At 36.7% G+C, this 21,168-nt stretch overlaps 1 protein-coding gene across 5 annotated transcripts in view; it reads left to right on the plus strand.

Annotated features, from left to right (window-relative positions):
• The window catches only part of ARAP2 (ArfGAP with RhoGAP domain, ankyrin repeat and PH domain 2), a 129,539-nt gene that overhangs the window by 87,525 nt on the left and 20,846 nt on the right, over positions 1–21,168 (plus strand). For 4 of the 5 annotated variants that reach the window (XM_083834044.1, XM_083834043.1, XM_083834046.1 and 1 more), the window contains 4 exons: positions 9,783–9,857; positions 10,522–10,639; positions 14,911–15,039; positions 19,585–19,724. In XM_083834044.1, coding sequence (XP_083690170.1) covers positions 9,783–9,857; positions 10,522–10,639; positions 14,911–15,039; positions 19,585–19,724 — 462 coding nt within the window. Of the gene's footprint in view, positions 1–9,782; positions 9,858–10,521; positions 10,640–13,787; positions 13,931–14,910; positions 15,040–19,584; positions 19,725–21,168 lie in introns of those variants that run through there. The other variant, XR_014583518.1, reaches the window with a different exon arrangement.

A 21,168-nucleotide genomic window follows, 5' to 3' on the forward strand; every position in this document is an offset into this window, starting at 1 on the left:
GCTGAGGTGCTCAATGCCTTCTTTGCCTCAGTCTTTAGCGGCAAGACCGGTTGTTCTCTGGATACCCAGTACCCTGAGCTGGTGGAAGGGGATGGGGAGCAGGATGTGGCCCTCGCTATCCATGAGGAAATGGTTGGCGACCTGCTACAACACTTGGATGTACGCAAGTCGTTGGGGCGGGATGGGATCCACCCGAGGGTACTGAGCGAACTGGTGGAGGAGCTGGCCAAGCCGCTTTCCATTATTTATCGGAAGTCCTGGCTATCAGGGGAGGTCCCAGTCGACTGGTGGCTAGCAAATGTGACGCCCATCTACAAGAAGGGTCGGAGGGTAGATCCAGGGAACTATAGGCCTGTTACTTTGACCTCAGTGCCAGGGAAGCTCATGGAGCAGATTATCTTGAATGTCATCACGTGGCACTTGCAGGGCAGCCAGGCAATCAGGCCCAGTCAGCATGGGTTTATGAAAGGTAGGTCCTGCTTGACGAACCTGATTTCCTTCTATGACCAAGTGACGCGCTTGGTGGATGAGGGGAAGGCTGTGGATGTGATCTACCTTGACTTCAGTAAGGCTTTTGACACCGTTTCCCACAACATTCTCCTCAAGAAACTGGCTGCTCGTGGCTTGGACTGGCGTACGCTTTGTTGGGTTAAAAACTGGCTGGATGGCCGGGCCCAAAGAGTTGTGGTGAATGGAGCCAAACCCAGTTGGAGGCCGGTTACTAGTGGAGTCCCCCAGGGCTCAGTGCTGGGGCCGGTCCTCTTTAATATCTTTATCGATGACCTGGATGAGGGGATCGAGTGCACCCTCAGTAAGTTTGCAGATGACACCAAGTTAGGTGCGTGTGTCGATCTGCTCGAGGGAAGGAAGGCTGTGCAAGAGGATCTGGATAGGCTGGACCGATGGGCTGAGGTCAACTGCATGAAGTTCAACAAGGCCAAGTGCCGGGTCCTGCATCTGGGGCGTAACAACCCCAAGCAGAGCTACAGGCTGGGAGATGAGTGGCTGGAAAGCTGCCTGGCCGAGAAGGACCTGGGAGTACTGGCTGATAGGCAGCTGAATATGAGCCAGCAGTGTGATCAGGTGGCCAAGAAGGCCAACAGCATCCTGGCCTGCATCAGAAGCAGTGTGGCCAGCAGGTCTAAGGAGGTGATTGTCCCCCTGTACTCGGCTCTGGTGAGGCCGCACCTCGAGTACTGCGTTCAGTTTTGGGCCCCTCACTAAAAGAAGGACATGGAGGTGCTTGAGAGAGTCCAGAGAAGGGCAGTGAAGCTGGTGAGGGGTCTGGAGGACAAGTCTTACGAGGAGCGGCTGAGGGAGCTGGGGTTGTTTAGCCTGGAGAAGAGGAGGCTCAGGGGAGACCTCATCGCTCTCTATAGGTACCTTAAAGGAGGCTGTAGCGAGGTGGGGGTTGGTCTATTCTCCCACATGCCTGGTGACAGGACGAGGGGGAATGGGCTGAAGTTGCGCCAGGGGAGGTTTAGGTTGGATGTTAGGAGGAACTTCTTTACTGAAAGGGTTGTTAGGCATTGGAATGGACTGCCCAGGGAGGTGGTTGAGTCACCATCCCTGGAGGTCTTTAAAAGACATTTAGATGTAGCCCTTAGTGATATGGTTTAGTGTAGGACTTGTTAGTGTTAGGGCTGAGGTTGGACTAGATGATCTTGGAGGTCTCTTCCAACCTAGACGATTCTGTGATTCTGTGATATTAAAAAAATTTCAAGTATATATTAATATTTCTATTATTTCATGACCTTTGGGTACATACTGTCTCTCTTTGTTAATGAATAACGATCCCTATGAGTTTAAAGTATCTGAATCTTTTTGCCACATGCTGTTTTGTGACCACATATGGAGTCTCAAAATATAAATATTATTGTGGGATGCTTCAAACACATACAAACATCGTTACTTCAGTCAGACTGAACTTCAGGAAACAATATACAAAAACAGGATATTAAGCAGCTTAAGATCTCCTGGAGTTCAGTCTTACCTGTAACAACTTTTGAGTAAAATGAGAATTGGTTAGAAACAGCAAAGTGATAGTATGTTTCACTGTCTGAATGGTCTTCCTGTGCAATCCTAATTAAAGCAAAAACTGTTAAACTAGGTAAACATGACCAAGATAGGTCATTTCCAGAGGTAAAGGGGAGTGTAGGGTGCTTACAAACTTTTTCAGGAATCTAAAGTAGTGGAGGAGAATCTTGCAGTAGTTCTGGAGCATATAGGGCTTTAAAAAATTAATAGAAAGGTAACAGAAAAAAGTAGGGCTGCCTGACCCCTTCCAACAAGTTTTGTGGTAGTTTTAATGATGCCTTAAAAGAAAGGAGTCTTGCAGATCCACATTGAAATTGCATGTTCTGTGCATTGCTGTCTTGAGTCTTATTTTTTCATATTTCCTTCTTGTCTGGGTCAGAGTGCCATGAAGGTTTCTGTGGCACTGCTGTGAATGTGTGTGTGTAAAAAGTAGAATGCCTATTTCTTTCTTTTGGTGCCTGGAGTGGCCTAGTCACTGGGAAATAATTTTAAGTTCATTACTAGCGTCTCTCTTGCAGAATGGAAACATCTGCCTTGGTAATGTAACAAAACAAAAAACAACACAGATATTCTCTAAGAGCATTCTGCATGGTAGGGGTTAAAGTACGGAATTTATTAATTCCTGGGTACATGAAAAGGACCTTTTACTGATATTTGAGAATAAAACCTTGAATGGTGGAAATGCACAGACTTTTAAGTACATTACATTATTTTGTATGCTCTTTAGAACCAAAAAAAAACAACATTGTACATCTTTGTTACACTATTTACATTTTCCAGGCAGCTCTTGGGAAGCTTTCATGGCTAAATGTTCATGATACCTTTGGAGAAATCAGGAAGACCTGAGAGAAGTTTTATGGGTACAAAAAGGGACAGTAAAGACATCTTAATTAGATATGGAGAAAAAAGAAGAAAGTAAACTGAACGGCTGCTGAGGTTTTGAGTAACTTAGGAGCAACTGCTGGTTAGGTGGGTTTGTTTAAAACTGGGGGGGCTGCAAGGAGTATAAGAGAAGAACCATTTAAAATGGTTTTGTTTGGTACTTTCTCTACCCCAGGTAACACTGTGAAATCACCTTTATGAGGTGCATTGCATTTGGAAGGCTCGATTCTCATAATACACATGGCTAAGCTTTAAATTCTTTACCAAAAATATCATCACTTTAACCTTAAAAATGAAACAAATCCTATTCAAACAAAATCTCCTATCTCATCACAGAATCGTCTGGGCTGAGACCATCTAGTCTAATCCCCTTGCTCAAGCAGGATTGCTGAGAACAGGTTGCCTTGGACCATATCTAGTCAGATTTTGAATATCTCAAAGGAGAGAGACTCCACAGCCTCTCTGGGCAACCTGTTCCACTGTTTGACCACCTTCACAGTTAGGAAAAAAAATATATATGAAAAATCGAATTTCATGTGTGTCTTGCGGGGAGGGGGAAACACACCACATTTGTGCCCATTGCCTCTTGTCCTGTCACTGGACACCACTGAAAAGAGTCTGGCTCGTTTTTCTTCATCCCTTCCCATCAGATGTTTGAACGTGTAGTTAAGATCTAGCAGTAGTTGTTTACTTTACTTGTACTGAGGAGCCCAACACTGAACACAGCACTTCGGCACTGACAAGGCCACACTTGAGTAGAGAAGGATCACCTCCCATGACTTGCTTGCAGTGCTTCTCTTAATGCAGCCCTGGAGGCTGTTTTCCTTTTCTGCAAGGGTGCAGTGTTGGATCACTAATGTTGAATGCTAGAACATCAAGGACCTTCTCAGCAAAGCTGCTTTCCAGCTTGTTGCCCCCTAACCAGTGTGTGCTGGTACTCCTCCCCAGTTGCAGGACTTGCGTTTCCCCTTGTTGAGCTTCATGAGATTCCTCTCTGTTGATTTCTCTAACCTGTTGAGATCCCTCTGAATGTATCAGCTACTGCTCCCAGTTCAGTACCATCCGCTGACTAGCTGGGGATGTGCCCTGTCCCATTATCCAGGTCATTAGTGAAGATTATTGGACTCTGACTTTTTAGACCCTTTTCAGTCTACTGTCTACTTGTCTACTCTGTATTTTGTATGCTTGTCTGTGGTGATGTTATGGCAGACACCACTGAAGTTTTTACTAAAGCTGAGGTAAATACTGCTATCCTTTCATTTGCTTGTATACTCACTATATAGGGCTATCAGTTTGGTCTGAGGTGAGGCTGATCAGCCTGTAGCTTCCTGAATCTTTCTTCTAGTCCTTTTTGAAGATGGTATTGACATTTGCTCTTCTCTGGTCTTCAAGATCCTCTCCCAGTTTCCATGACTCTTCAAAAATAATTGAGAGTCACCTTACAGTGACATCATCTAGATCCCTCAGCGCTCATGGGTGCTATTTGTCAGGCCCCATGGACTTACATATATCCATTACTATTTAAGTGTTACTTAATCTGGGCCTCCTTCACCGAGAGCAAGTCTTCCTTGCTCCAGACTTTCCCTCTGGACTTAAGAGCATGGGATTCCTGAAGGTTGGAAAGATGGAGGCAAAGGCGGCGTTGAATACTCTGGCCTCTTCCATATAATTTGTCACCGTTTCCCTTGTCCCATTCAGCAGCAAGCCCATGTTTTTCCAAGTCTCCCTTTTGCCATTTATGTACTTGTAGAATCCTTTCCTTCACATCCATAGCCAGATTTAACTCCAGGCTGGCCTTAGCTTTCTTTTCTAACCTTATTCCTGCACAACTGTGTAGCAGTTCTACATACCTCTTGGGTTGTCTGCCCCTACTTCTAACTCTTGTATTCCTTTGTGTGTCTGAGTTCAGCTTATCCAGCCAGACTTCATAAATACAAAACGGATAATTTGCAGTGCTTTCTAGTACTTAGGATGGCCTTTCACTGCTGCCTCTGAAATTTTATGTTATTATATAGTACGCAACTGTCAATTTTTTTCTCATTCATTCTTAACACATTGCTAGAATTGTCAGCTTTTAGTTTCAGAGAGAATATTTCTACAAATAGAACTTTCAAAGCTGAAGAAAATGTCACTTCCTACTTTAGTTTAAGGGGAGAGAAAGGGCTAAAAAGAAATGCACTAGGAGTTGCATTTAGATGTATGACTTTGAAAATCTATTTCTTTTCATCCCATGAGGAAAAAAACAGTTCCTCAAAGGATGCGGTAAATAAGTGCTAAATACTTACAATACCAGAGAGTTTCAACTGGACTGTACAGTTTGCGTGCTTGGTGTACTGCATATGACATATCAGGAATAGTGTAGCCAGGAGGACCAGGGAGGTGATTGTACATTTTTGTTTTGTTTGTTTAGTGGTGTTTTTTTTTTTTTTTTTGGCAAGAGGTCTAGCATTTGTGTACCATGAGGAGCTGTGAAAGTCTGAATATCTTTGGTGCATGAGAGCTAACCTTGCCTGAGGTGCACTTCTCCACAACTTTACAATCACCTTGAATAACTTAGAAGGTATTTGTTATGGCACTGTCTTGGAAAAGTGAATTCAAATTACAGCCTGTTGGCTCATTCTCAGTATATCCTGGATGAGTTTTTGAAAGACAGACGAAGCTCTTCAGCTTTACCAAGGTGGCACCAAGGAACGTTGGGTACCGCATGTTTAAATAGAAAAAGCTAATTCCTTGCGCACCCATGTACATAAATGATTGTTGTAAGGTTTGCTGTAGTGAAATTAAAGACCAAAAAATCTGGTTAATCCCTCTTTGCGTTGCTGAAGACCTTATGTGAACAAAAGATTTATATAAAAGTGGCAAACAGAATGGATTTCCATATGAACCGTTACACAAAGGAAGAATACATCAGAAGTACCTGTATATTGGAAAATCACAAAGTGAAAAAGAAGCAGAAAAATAGGTTTTTAATGAAAAAATATTATAGTAAATTACCCCCTCTTCTTCTTTTCTCTAAATATTTTACTGTTAAGTCTTGATAGACATTTTATGCTATATTATTTGTATTGTCTAGGCAAAATGGATGCGTGCTATAAGTTGTGCGCATTGATTTATAGCTTTATGCTTTAATATAGACTCAATTGGCATAAAATGGAAAGTAGTATAGAAGATAATTGACTTCTCTGTTTCTCAGACAGGACAGTGATCCCAACTGAAAGCTGTCATTGATGTTCCTCTCCCTATAAAGATAATAAGTAATGGAAAATTCCTAGAACAAAATTGGTCACTGAAGCATTTTAAAATTGGGCATCTGAAGTAATTCCTACTTGAAAAACATGAATTTTCACTATTTGGTACATGTTTCCTCAATCTGTTATGAAGAAAATAAGTAATTGAGCTACTGGATTATATCAATTAATCTTTGTCAATATTGTATCAGAAAACATGAAATGGTGAGTTTGAGTTAGAAAATTATTTTGGATCTTATCAAACCACTGGTATCTTTACTCTGCGTGGCATTTCCTGGAAAAAGAGTGATGACAAGTCAAGCTAGCAAATATGAACTCAGGAGACCTTAGTTATTTAGGAGCGCTTGCCTCAGAGAGATGATGGCCTTATTCTTAACTTTCTAAACAAGCAGTAGACATCGGAACAAAACTTGTACTTTTTCATAATTGATAAACTGAAGTTTGAACTGCCTTTAAGGTTAGGAAATGCATTCTCTTTTCAGTCAGCTTGTTACCCCTATTTGGACTCCATTCCTCATCTGTTTTACTCAAGAGCCTGATTGCCATTTGTGGCAATTTGATTGCGGCTATGAACATTTTTCCCTTCTGAATTAAGCTGTGGAACATTTTATGCCAGTTGCCAATTTTTCTGTAGCAGGCAATTTTAATGTTACTACTGTTTCAATTTAAAACTGCATTTTTCTGAAATTCCATGTGCATGTAACATATTAAATGCATGTGTGCTTAATTTCTGGGACCACTTCAATACAGAAGGGAGTGATTCTGATCAAAGCTGGGGCAATTGCTTTTATTTCAAAGTATTTACTGCCTAAAGCCCCCTGATTAATGAAGCTGCTTCTAGGTGGTTACAAGGATGTTTTGAGATTTTTATATACAAATTTTCTCTAGAAGAATCCAACGTCTCCCTGACTGTGCCTGTTGTTGTTAGCAGGATTGGTTGGTAGAGCTGGACCTGGACTAATACTAAGTGCTGTTGAAAAAGCTTGACCTTCCTCTTTATTATATTTTACAGTAGTAGCTTCTATCATGAATGCCAAGTGCATGTTGCTCAGAATTTCAGAAGGCTGCATTATATGCATGCCTACATTTTAAATTTTACCAGGCTTGGCCATATAGTCTTCTTTTAAACTGCTGCTGTTTAAAAGGAAGAGCGTTTCCTTCATCAGGCAGAGATGCCTTCATCAGTGCTATGACCCCAGCCAATTGACATTAACTATACTTCTCAGTACAGACCTGAGATAGGGTTAAGCATCTTCAGAGTTGAATGGCTAGATGTAATGGTGATCTTTGAAATATCTTCCAGTATTTCAGTGAAATAATGGAGTATGCTGAAACCTACTCTCCTCAGCTGCTTTCTTCCTCTGGGTCATTGCCTATCATCATATAGCCTCTGAGCAGTTTGCAAGGCCATGCATATGCAAGACTTGCATTTGCAGACCCTATAGCCTAGACAATGGACTAGCTCTTTGGGAACTTTTTTTGGATGGCCTTCCAGCTACTGGTAAAATTGACGATATGGTGCAGACAGAGTGATTTAACAGCATGGGTGGCTGGCAACTTAAACATCAAGCAACTATAATTAAGAATTCTGTGTAAGAATCCTTTCCATTTAACATCTGATTGCCTGACATTATTGCCTCAAAATGTACATGTGTTTGCAGGGGAAATCAGTGATGCAAATACTTAATACATTTGAGTATATAAGTTCCTATAGAAAAATTATCTCCAGGCTGATGGCGCAGAGTGTTCAGAGAAGAACATCTAAAGCAAATTTCTGTTGAAGGCCTGGAAGTTCTTATGTCTGAAATGTCATTGCAGTTTCTTTCCAGGTGGCACTTCATTAGCTGCTCTTCATTTTCTGTCCACTATATACTTAGGCCAGCTGTTTCTGTTTGCTGCTGTAATTTACAGCACATTTTCTCTCCATACGGTTGTTTACATGAGCCCAGTGGAAATCAAATGTCAGCTTCGTTCTTTTTTTCTAACCTTTCTCTGTAATACCATCTGAAAAGCAAATTTTACAACTAAATGAGCTTTTTTTGAGTCTATGCCACTATAATTAAGAAGCTTTCTTCAAAGTAGCTTTGTAATGTTTTTCCTCACAAATGTTTCCATTAGTTTTCTATTCTCAGAGGCTAAACTAACTTTAAAGTCACCATTTTCCAGAATGTTAATGTTCTATAAAATTGAGTGCTGCCATTTATTTTTCCATGGAAATGTAGTTTCAGCTTCTGTAAATTTGTCAGAATGTATCTTAAAGCTTGCCTGTTCTTATCATTTTCTCCATATCTTACTCTGCATATAATGTAGTTTTCACTTTTCTTAGCCTCTTCCTTTGAATTTTGTTAATATGTAAATAAGTAGCATCACTACGAATACTGTTCTCAGAGTTGACACAGATTGGTATTCTTAATGTAAATTTCATTATTAATTCTTTATATTGGCATATTAATAAAAGGATACATCTCCTGAAAGGCCTAGTTTTCTACCTTATTTTTTTCTTCCCATGTACTGATCTTCATCACGGTTTTAGTTTTAGAGAATATTTTTATTACTGGGCTGAATTACAATCTTTTGAAGACACGTATGATTACATTGCAAGGGAACTTGAGCAGGCAAAGAGCTAGACACTTTTAACTGTATAAAAGTAAGTAATTTCTCATCCAAGAAGGTAATTTTCTTGCCATAGATGAGCAAACCTAGCAATGAGAGAAAAATACTATATTCTTTCACATGAATCAACTTTTTTTTCCTTGATCATAAAATGCTGCATTTACTGTCTTCTGAGTTTCTGTGTAAGGTTCATATTATTAGGTGTTCTTAATTATGTATATTAAACTATTATATAATATATAATACATTTGCTTGTCATCTAATTATTCCGTGGTAGCTTTTTACATAAAAGTTTGGGTATCTGGTCTAAGAAAGTCAGAGCTATCTTTAATAGAGGTTGATACCAAGAACATGTGTTTTAATTTCTTTTTTAAACATGTAATGACAAGTATGACTTCATAGTAACGAGTCCCAGTTATCTGGGTGTATACAAATGGCTTTAGGACTGTAATATTCTGGCATTAGTAACTTTTCCTCTCATTTTTAACTGATTTATTTTATTTTGTGCTGCTGTCCTTTTCTATTTCATGGTCTTAAATTCTATTAATCTGTTTTGGCTCAGAAATAAGCCTGGCTTATTTAAAGCAGAACTGTGGTTCTGATGGCTTAAGATACTAATATAGCCTAGTGTGTTACTAATAGTGTGCTAGATACTAGTACACTCATGTCAATTTTAAATTTCCATTTATGTTATGTCATCCCTAGTTTTCCCACTTGAAAGTATATTGGTTAACTCCGTTTTTTAAATATATGAATGCTTTGGATTTAGTCAGGGTTTGGATTTTTCCTTTGAATCTGAGAATATGATTTTCTTTCCTTTTGCTAATGGGCAGGCTTTCCAATTGGCATCAACTTGGGGAGTATTTTTTAGATAAAGGGGAAAGAAGTTAATGTTCAGTATATTCTTGCACATCTGCTAAATAATCTTTGTACTTACCCAGTTTAAAAGGTTATGTAAAATATTTAAGACTTTCTTGTATTTTTGTTGTTGTTCTCCTTCAGGTTTCCCAGGCTGGAGATTTGCTGATTGAAGTTTATGTGGAAAGAAAGGAGCCAGACTGTAGTATTATAATCAGGGTGAGAATATAAAAGTGATTTTAACCAAACACTTTCTCATAAAGCATGTAAAATATATTTTCATACTTACTTTTGTAACTACATATGAAAGTGTGATTTTGTATCTATCACTATTATTTTAAAACTATTTTATTATCTGTGCTGCCTAAATTTTATAAGGACTTTCTAATGTGCATTTTTAAAGAGAATGGTGTCATCCAATTTCAAAGCAGAGACATCCTCCTTTAGTTTTATTGCAGTATGCAGTGATATAAATTTTCATTGTCCTATGGCTGCAACGCAAGTTGCAAATTAACAAGTACCCAGTGAATGCTGTTTTTTAAAATAGGAATATGTGTTACCAAGATTAAAAAAAGAAAAAAAAAGTAATCTGTAATATTTACCTTTCTTTTTACCAAGAGAAAAATAACTTTTTAATAATTTTGGAGGGTGGAGAAAGTGAGTTTAAAGTTATCAAAATATCCGTCGGCTGAAAAGGGTAACTTCAGTTTCATACAACAAAATAAAGAAAGCATACTGTAGTTTGAGAAATATTAGTGATTTCCAACTCTGTGAATCTCTGCATTTTTTTTTTCTTTAGCAAACACAAGGAAGAAGACTTTGGCGAAAAAATCAGAAAACAGTAACTGCAATACATTATAACCTGACATGATTTGTATTACAGGTATCGCCTTTGACAGAAGCAGAAGAATTAACTAATGATGTTTTAGGAATCAAAAACATTACTCCCAACAAAGATGATATCTGGGCTGCTTTTGAAGTACTTGAAAATGGAGAGCTAGGTTAGTGATTCTCGTTCATCAAATTTTTATTATTTTCAAGATTTAACATATCAAAAGGTTATTTAAAGAGTTACTTAAAATTTTTATAGAAATAAAAAAAATAGCTTTCATGCTGTTGTTTTATATCTGGGTACTGACATCTACATGACTTCTTTCTAAACTTTGCCAGAATTAACTCAGTGAGTTGTTTTTAAATGCTTATGATTTGGTGACCGAAAAAAAAGTTATTTGTATTACTTTGGCTTACAGTTCATTAGCCATCAGCTACAGAAAAGTACATCTTGCCAATGAATCTCAAGGAAGAAACTTACTTTCATTAGGTCAGTAGTTGATTTGTATAAGGAATAATGTTTTCCAGAAAATGGAGTGAGAAAGATCTATGCAATACTTGGGGAAAAGGACCTTTTTTATTATTATTAATTTAGTCAGTTATTTAGGCTCGTTTAAGGAAAAAAAAAAAAGCATCAAGTTCTGTAATCCTGTTTTTATTGCCAGTGGCATTATGATGTAGATAACACACCCCTGAAACATTTGTTTTAGATACAGTTCTGCTTCCAACAGAGGCAAAAGTCACAAGGTCGCAATGTTCATGAACTGTAAAAAGTTTCAACATTGGGACTGCTTTATGCATATTGGAGCCTGAACTTCATTATTAGAGATACTTAAAATAAAAATTGTGGGATTTTTTGTTGTTGTTATTATTAAACATCTTATTTTGATGAATTCTCAGTGTCCCCTGATTTTTGAAAAATACCTGAGGGACAGAAATATACTTTTAGTAAAAAGCAGCCTCTATTAGTATTTTATACAAAGTTGCTTTTAAACTGAATGATCCTGGCACCTCTTTACATCTTACAGTCTTGTGGTGATGCTACATAGACTTGTGACATAGGGTTCATTTCCTGATTCACAGATGTGGGTGTCAACTGACAAACAGTGCTAGCATCTGTTATTTTTTGGAAGAGTCCTGATGACTCTAGAACTCCCATTTCTTTTGACTGAGTAATGGAGAGACTTGAAGAGGGATTTTTTTATTTTCTTGATCTTGATATATAACACAGGAAAATGAAAGCTAAAGTAGATATTGTCAAGAGAATGTAAAAGGAAATACAAAAGACAGACCTTACGGCAGATTCTTGGGGTATTTGCATATAACAATCAGTGTTTTAGTGTGAACTGAAAAGGTTTTTTAAGCTGACTGTGAGAATGGCAAAATTAAGTTAATAGTGAGACACTGCTGGCTCTATATTGGTTTATCAGTATTGTTAAGGAATTCAAATGTATCCTATTGAAAGGAGAGATTTACAGAGCACAGTAGAAAATGACATAGCAAAAATAAAACAAAACTTGGAGCAAGCAAAGTCCTAATTCAACACTTACCTCCAAGTAGTAGATACCACGTTGATGAAATGTCTCCTTCATGGATCCTTTTGTGGAGGAATCATCAGAACAGGCAAACTAAATGAATAAAGGTGAAAAATAATGCATATAGTAACAGACATTTATCAGGGAAGACTCCACTGGTGCTATGGCTGAATCTGGCAGGTTTTCAGAAGCCTGAAACAGAAAGAAAGTAACAGAAAAATAGTTCTATGTAATATTTAATTTAAATGTGACACTAAAGAACCAAAAAATGAGTCTTCGCTGTTAAGTTGTTCTTATTAGCATCAGCTAACAGATACCATTGAACGTTACATTATTGAAGGCATTTACAGGTAAGTTGTGATTTTAACGTGTAATGACAGAAACAAAGTTTGCTTATTTTTTTCAAATATACGTTAGACCATAGTGCATTTGTGACAGAATTTAATTTTCTGATAGTGTTCTTGACATAGTCTGGTACCTGTTCATTGCATGGTGATACTGGTTCATTACACTCAATCCTGAAGTTTTATGAGAGTTAAAATACTTTTTTTTTTTTAAGACTTACTGCCCTAAAAATGAACCCTGAGAAGTCAAGAAAATTAGATGCTTATATTTTGTAAAAAGTAATTTTCTCCTGATATTTATTGCTGCTTAAGACTAAAATGACTATTTTTGGATATTTACCAGCATATGATGACCCAAGTAAAAGGGTAATTGGATGCATGTGTTGACTGCTTGCTGTTTGAAATACTGAAATTGCAGTATTAAAAATCAACTAGATTATTTGCATATAGAAATTTTGAAATAATTGATAATTTTATCTAACCTAATGCAGAATGTACAGTACCATATGCTTTTACAAAATAGGGTGTATATTTTTTAGTAATTTGTGCTTGATGGATAGTTTGTAAATGAGGTGTGTTGCCAGTAAAATAGCTAATGCATTTCAGCATGATGATTTATGTACCATGTAATCCATGATGACAGATGGTCTTAAATGTAACTATAAATACGACAGTAGGTGTTTACTCTGGGAGTGCTGGTGTTCTAGGAAGATGTGGTGATTTGCCAGTGTTTCTTGCCTTTGATTTGTGAAGTTACTCTCCTTAAAATGGAATTTTCTTTCTTGCACAAAGGCAACAAGTTGTTTTAACTTTGATGCTTCAAAGAGTTGACTGTTTCCCAAAAGCGGAAAAGAAAGTGAAAAAGTTGGACCATTTAAAGCAAAAGGGGCAGAAGAAATTGAGTTATAAAGTGGTGATTGGTATTTTTGTTAGGCTGCTTTGTTGTTATGTCTGAACAACAAAATCTTTACATAAGTGATATAACAAGTCTATAGGTAAGGTAATTTTTTTTGCATTGCAAACCAGCCACTGTTTTTCTCAGCCACTTAGCAGTGTGTTGTTTTGGCTGCTGCTTTCTGGAGTCCTGGTGTTCAGGAAAATGTGTTCTGCTAGAGCGTAGTGCTGGACAGTCTCAAAGCAGCTGTTGACATTTCAGACTCATCTACCATAGCAGAAGTGAAAAATGAGATTATGGCATCATCGTTTCCCATCAGTGCCCAAGAGATACAGGGCTGGACTGCCTGACCCTACATGACAGCGTCACACAGGCGTGACTTTGCAGGAGTTGTACTCAGCTTTTCTTAAGTGTTGACCCACTTAAGTTTGTATGCAAATGGGAGCTCAGAATTTGTGGAAAAATCAGTCTTTGGAGTGAAAATGCATCCATTGCTCTAGTTGTGTCTTGCAAAGCCATTGTTGAGGTTTTGTGCTTTCCATAGGTGCTTACTGCTGAGAGTCCTTGGGTGTGTTCATGGAGGAGCAATTATTTAGAGACCGGTACCATATAGAGGGAAACTGCTGTGCACTGTCTCTCCATCCACATCAGGATTGCCTAGTGTGATACCAGAGACTGCGCTGCAGTGTATGTCACTTTCATATTTCTGCTGGATCTGGTAATGTGGATTTAGGGCCTATTAGCAGTGCCTTCCCAAGTTTCACTTGTATATGAACTGTAGTTTGTAGAATAGAGAGTACTGATTGGGCTTTTGTATCACGCTTTTGTATCACTCCAGTGTTTCAATCCTGTGGAAGGGTATCAGGGTTTCTCTTTTTAGAGTGGATATGTTGACAAATGTATGTTTCAGCAACCTGTGTATTAAAATGCCCTCACACAGTCTAGTCATGCTTTCATCAATTTGTATTTTAATCTTGTTATTTTCTTCACATGGGGTTGGGATTTAAAAGTGCAAGTCTGGAAATTCCCCAACCACATCAATGGGGAGAAGAACCAGTAAAACTAAATGCTTTTCCCTTTCAGTTGAAAGGAATGTAACAAAACGAAGGGTCTGCCTCGGCCTGCTTTGGCCATTAACAGACAATGCAATCTATGCCAGTATTTTTACTTCTTTTTTTCTGTTGTGCTCCAAATTATTTTTTTGTTGTTGTTTTGTGTTTTTTGTTGTTTCTTTTTTTGTTTAGGTGTGGTTTTTGGATGTGTATATGTGCGTGTTTTTTTTTTGTGTTAGTAGCTGTGGTGACTAATTTTTATATAGAGCCCAATGCTGTCTGACTGTATTTACATATTCCCTGTGATACTTTCTAACCTTTATATTAGTTTGAAAACAGTGTTTTAGTATCTCTACTGAACGAAATACTGATAACTAAATACAAAAGAATCCTTGAACATTTGACTTTTGCTTCTTCAATTTGATTACCTAGGCAGATCTTGCTAGCAAAGGTGTTGCTGCAGAAAGTCAATGAAGTGCTTAATTGCCTTATTTTGAAAGCAGTGTTCTTCTGTAGCTTAAAGTGAATGAAACAAACAGTGCACGTGTAACTTCTAAGGGTCTGCAGTCTTGATTTTCTTATTTCAGCTTTTTTTTTTTTCTGGGCATTTTTCAGAACGTCCACTGCATTATACAGAGAATGTTCTAGAACAGGTTCTCCACTGGAGTTCACTACCAGAGCCTGGCACTGCATATCTGATAATAAAGAAATTTCTAACAGCAGACATGATGAAACTCTACAGTGGTATGTATCTTTTGTATATATCCTCTTGTGTGTTTTTTTTTTTTTGTAAATTGGGTATTTCATGTAGGGACACAAGGATGGCAATTCTTTTATAGATGTCCTTATACAGATGTTCCAGAACACCTGAATTATCAGTATTTTATAGAAGTTTCTGTTTTACTAAGGGTTATACTGACTTCCTTGTAGAACAAAAACTACATCATTTGTATGTTTTAGAAACTATAAGCTCTGCCATGTGAACATATGTGAACAGAAACCCTGCATTCTGCTCACACTTTGTGAACCGTGGAGCTTGAGACGACTGTTTTATCCACAGTACAATTCTGCACAGTCCTTCCACATATATACTCTGTCTCTGTGTGGGTGGACTATATATGTGTATATATGTGTGTATGTATATACACACAGTGTGCATATTATGTATTAAGTATGAATATTTTTATATAATTATATAAAGTATGTTATAATTTCTGTTATAATCCTATGCCTCCAAACTAGTTTGAGTGACATAAACAACTGAATGACTTATGTACAGCATGTGGCTTTTAAAAAGGATGAGAAATTTAGATCTGACACTTGAAAGGAAACACATCTCATATATAAAGTGGAAAAATAAGATTTACAAGCTCTCCCAGTCATTTTTTTCTGCATAATACCTGGAGTTAGATCTCCCATGTAAAAATGTATAGTATTCACTCTGAGGGAAGCAGGAGTTTAGAAGTTAAATATGTCCAAAAATGACTACCCTGTCATTTGAAAGCAGTTGAAATCCTGTGTGTTGTCACTCTGAAACATGCAATGCTGACACATGTTGCCTGGTTTAATGCCCAGCTGATTTAATCTAATGACTTATTCAAATATATAATCTTTTTCTCTCCTGCAGATTTCTTACGCATAAACAGAAATATTAATTTCTTCATCAGCATGTCTGTTCTGTCTCAATTTCAAGAAGTTATGCTGTTATGCTCATGCTTCTGAAAGTAATAGCTTTCCTTCATCATTCTATTTTCCTGTAAAAGCATATTCCACAGATATGAACAAACCTTAACGAGTGTGCTGTTCATGGCTTTTATGTTTGAGTTTCACTATCTCTAAATGTGTTGCAGCAGATAGTGAATAGAGAGAAATGTCCTAGTTCATTAAATGCTTGATATGTGAACTCCCATCACCTCACTATGTGTTCATGTATAATCAGAAAAAGGGAATGGGTCATAAGGACTGTGTGTGAACAACTGCTCTGAGAAACACGTAAGGATGAGGCTAATGTCTGAAGTTCAATTTACAAAATGCGTTGCTATCGAAAAGGGAGAGCTGCCATTTGCCCTCCTCCTTCTCTTCTGCTTTCTACACCCATTTGTTCCCTCAGCCCATTTCCGTAATTGAGTTTGAATCAATTCTTTTCAGTTTGACATTGGTCTAGGCACACTGGCTTTTGACTGAATGTTTAAATTTGTCTCATTTTTTGGTATTAAAATAATTAAAACCTTACTAAATAATTTATATTGGTTTTCTCAGTGGATCGTAGGGAAAAGTCCCTGCCATATTGTTAACTTCCAGTGTTGATCTCTGCAAACCTTATGTGGCAGACTAACCTCATGTATAACAAAAATCTTGAATGTGAAATTGCCATTAGGGAGCTTTTGTATGGTGAATAGATTTTAATTTCTAAAACTTTACTTTTTCCAACTGCTTCTTGTTATAGTAAAATAATGTTCAAAATAACAAACTGTTCTGTAGTCATTTCATCTCAGAGGTTCTGAGACTAGCTTCTAAATTTGCTCTGAAATACTAACAAAAATGAGGATCTAATACACATTCATTAGCTTCAGCAAAACAGCGTATGTATTGTGTAGGCAAAGATGCAGAGAAGTCTGCAGCATTCATCCGCATTTTGTAGTTGCAGAAATCTACACGTTTGTTTCTAATCTTGTACCTGTATATGTACGCTTAAAACAAATAAGTGGCTATTTCAAATCAAAAAGGGTTTTAGGTCAACATTGTATTTGCATCACTACATGGTATCAGAGGGAGGAAAGATATAGGATCAGGCCATCAGAGGAAGGGATGGCCTTCAGTTTCCAGGGGGAGGCAGCAGATGTGGTTATGCTGGAGCTTTCCATCTCAAAGTATAGATGCCAGCCTAGAGAAAGGGAGGAAGACCTTAGCATTGTTAGTCTTTTACCCTCTTTATGTGGGTAATTCCTCCTCACTAACTGAGCAGTAGGTCTGAGTCCAAGTGTCCAACCAATGCTGTGTAAAGTGTGGTTTTTAACAGTGGATTCAGCCATACAAATGGGTGGGTGGCTGTCCTCTTTTTCAGTAAAACCAGTAGGGCTGTGATCATGTCTATGCTTATAATTGAATTCCATTAATTTCCTTTGTTTCTCTGATTTATGTTAGAGTCTTACAGACTAAATTATGACACTCCAGACCTTCTTTTTTCTGTTGTTACCTCAGAGCTTTGTGTCATCAGCACTTTTTTCCTTCCAGAGGCCTTAATTATATATGAAATGTTAGTTCAATAATGAACCTAGAAGAACAACTCTTAGCCTCGTTTCATCCTGGCAACTTTTCATTGTCTTCCCTGTCAGTGAAACTTCCCACATTTCCTTTACGTAGTAATTTCCTTTGCATAGTACTTTCTCCTTTTTTGTAACTCTTATTCTCATTTTCTGCATTTTAAACAAATTTCTCATGTTGTACAATAGCAAATGTACTGAGGCCTAGATGTATATTTTTCTCTTGTCTAGAAATCCGTTTTCCTTATCGAGGGGGGAAAAAAAAAGACACTTCATTTTGTTTCAGTACTTTCAGCAAATTTGTGGTGATTTTTCCACTTTTCTCCAAATCTTTAGTTACTCTCTCTTAACAATTTATTCTATAGCTTTTGATACTTGTTGAAGGAGCATTGTCTTTCAAGTGCTGTTCAGAAGGGCAGGCTGTGCATTGTATTTTGGTATAAGAGATGCTTAGTATAGTGTAGTTATATTTCAAGACCCTTTTTCTTTTCCTTACCTAAAAATTTACCATATTCAAGTTCTATTCTATATCAAAATGTGAGGGAATAGATCCACTATAAAGTTTGTGTATAGGTACTTGAAATTTTCCTGGTAAAGAATTGTATAATTTGAGTGGGAAGTATTGATTTCTGAGAACCAGGAGCTATTATTCAGAGAGATTCTTTGAAACACAAACTTCTGTACTGTATGTGGATCAATCCTGAATGGATTGAGTGCATCTGTTCCTACTAGCTGCAAAGTTCTGGAAAGCTTCGCATGTTTTGCAAAGTTTATATCTGAAAAATGGTTAGGGCACACCCCAATTATTTTAGATTTATTGTATGAAATACAGGCTTTTAAAGAATACAGAAAATCAAGCTAGAGAAATGTTTTTTTTTTTTCTCCTTCAGGCTTTTCAAAGATCTTTCTAAGTATTGAGTGTTCCTGGATTTGCTAATGCTGCAAAGTTTAGACAGATTTTGTTTGTTTGTTTGTTATTTTGAGAGCTGTGTGTAGAAATATAAAATACTCTAATTTGGTACAGATATGAAAGTGTGCTGTATGCTTAAAAAAAATGTTTGTGATGGTGTGGATTCATTTTCTACTCTGAACAGAAACAAATAGAGTGGCAGTGAAAAAATATGCTTTTTTTTAACTGTATGTTTGCACAGATAACTGAAGATATGTAACTTTTGATTTAAATTTTTGAAATGTATTGATTCTTGCTCTAGATTCTATCCTAAACTAATGAAAATACTGGGAAATTTTCTTTTGAGATTTTCTTATAATGGCAAGCATGCTGATTAGAATGTAGTTTGGCTATTTGATGAAATCAAAGTTTAATATCTTTTTAATTTCCATTATATTTAAAATGTCTTTCATAGCTCCAGTTTGTACTAAGATATAAAGCAAGAGGGAATTGGATTCATGATTTTTAATTATCTTCTTTTTTTTTTTTTTCAAATAATTAGGGTTAGTAAGAGGAATAATGTAATTCAGAGTTTTTAAACAGCTGTGTTTCAGCCAATGTGAAAAATGGGATTGAGATGCAACTTTTCAGGCTAGCCCCAAAGTCTCACTACCCTGTACAAAAAATAGCAGAATATTACTCAGAGTTTCATAATATAACCTGTTTTTTATACATTTGCTTTAAAGTGTATTTACATAATCAGATGTTTGAGTCTGAATATTACTTACCTGCTTTTTGTGCACATGCAAGCATGCATCTAATGCAGTAATTAATACATATTTCACTATTGGAATGTTGGGTTTCTTCCAAAATAATCGCGTGTAGAATAACTGTCTACAGGTTCTTTAACAGAAGGGTAAAGAATGTAAAGATTGAAGGATTTAATTCCGTAATTAAAATGTTCATGGTGTCAATATTTAAGAATGCCATCTTTACTATGTAATAATGATAGGAAAAAAAAATCAATAAAATTGTAATTATAGTCTTTTGATAAACAGTAATGCTAGGAGCACTTAAACACAACAGCTTCCAGTGTTGTAGTATCTCCTAACAAAAAGCATTTTATTTTCTTGACAGAGAAAAACATGAAAGGTAGTGTGAAAGCTGGCTATCTAAAGTACAAAGAAGAACCATCAAAACTACTGTCCGGAAACAAATTTCAAGAGCGTTATTTTGTCTTACGTGAAGGAAACTTGCTTCTTTACAAGGATATGAAGGTACCATGAACTCTTCACCAGTTTAACCATAAAGGCTCCTTTAAACTTGCTTTTTCATATAGAAATGAGAAGACAAACAGATGAACACTTATGATACTAAAAAAAACTTGTAGAATCTGGGGTTTTTATGTTCCTATTTCACAGAGGTTTTAATAAAAGGAGTTTGTGTCAGTTGTTGCAATATTACAAGCTTTAAAAAATGTTTAGGAATGCCTACAGCTTGTGCTGCGATTTAGGTTTGTGAAAACCTTCCATAGATGCAATATGGAGCTTAAGTGAGCTGCATGCTGTTTTTTCATGGTATCTCACACAAAGCCTTTAGAAATTACAAGCAACAGGGTTCTTTTAACCTACAAATGTCATGATTGAAGAGATTATAGAAAGCAATGTCTCAATACACTAGCAAAATCTTCTGCATCCCAGCAACCTTGTCTTTCCTCTTCGTTACTGAAAAGTGAAATGTGAACTTCTTACCCCGATGTATTCTCAGTCCTGCAAAAAAATGGTATAGATACTATACCTCAGAATCTCACCGAAGCAAGTTTAAGCACACGTAATAGAATGGTGGATTTAATATTAAGTATTTCATGGGAGTTTTCTTTGGAGAGTTCTTTTGGCTGTATGGAATTGGTATTAAAGTATAAAACTAAGTAACATACGATGTGTAATACGCTGTCATTTTAGTTTTGAAAATTTCTGGTTAAAAATGTATATATTCTAAATTTTAATTTAGATTATTTTAATTTATTTTTGCTGATTGCTGGTTTTGCCCATCCAGCAAATATATGTGGCTTGATGACCTTCATAAAGTACTCTGAGGAATTTTTTTGTAAGACAGAAGCTTACAGATTCATTGCTAAAGTAAACTAATGCAAAAGAAATATTGTTAACTAAAATTATATCCACAGTCTCGCAAGATAAAATGACCCCAGAATGTCAAAAATTGTCTCATAATTTACTGCTAGAACTCAAATTGGCACATATGTGAGAATATATTAATATGTCCATAAAACCTTAATTAGTATCTTGGAAAGAGTTTAAATGATTATTGTGCTACTTTACAATCTGCTTTTTGAGCCATTCTGCTTCATAAAGCATTAAATTCCTAAACTGAGGTGGAGTTTTTGATGGTATTACTTCTAAATGGTTTTGCATTTGTTTTTGTTCTTTAAAAAAAAAAAAAAGATACCACTTAAAAATAGCTTATTTCAGTTTGTTTTACTTTCTTTTGAGAGAAGTTGATCCACCACTAATAATTTCAATTTAATTTCAAGTTATATTTAGAAATGAATAGTAAAAAAGGGTTGACACTGCAGATGGAAAAATTGCATTTAATAAGACTGCATGTGCTAATTAATTTATGAATTCTCATTAACAGCAAATTAGGTTTATATATGCAGGTGGAGATGCATTCTGTTAAGTGTTTCTTTCTTATGTTCAGGAG

Source organism: Anser anser, assembly GCF_964211835.1.
Source record: "Anser anser genome assembly, chromosome: 4".
NCBI classification, from domain to species: domain Eukaryota; kingdom Metazoa; phylum Chordata; class Aves; order Anseriformes; family Anatidae; genus Anser; species Anser anser.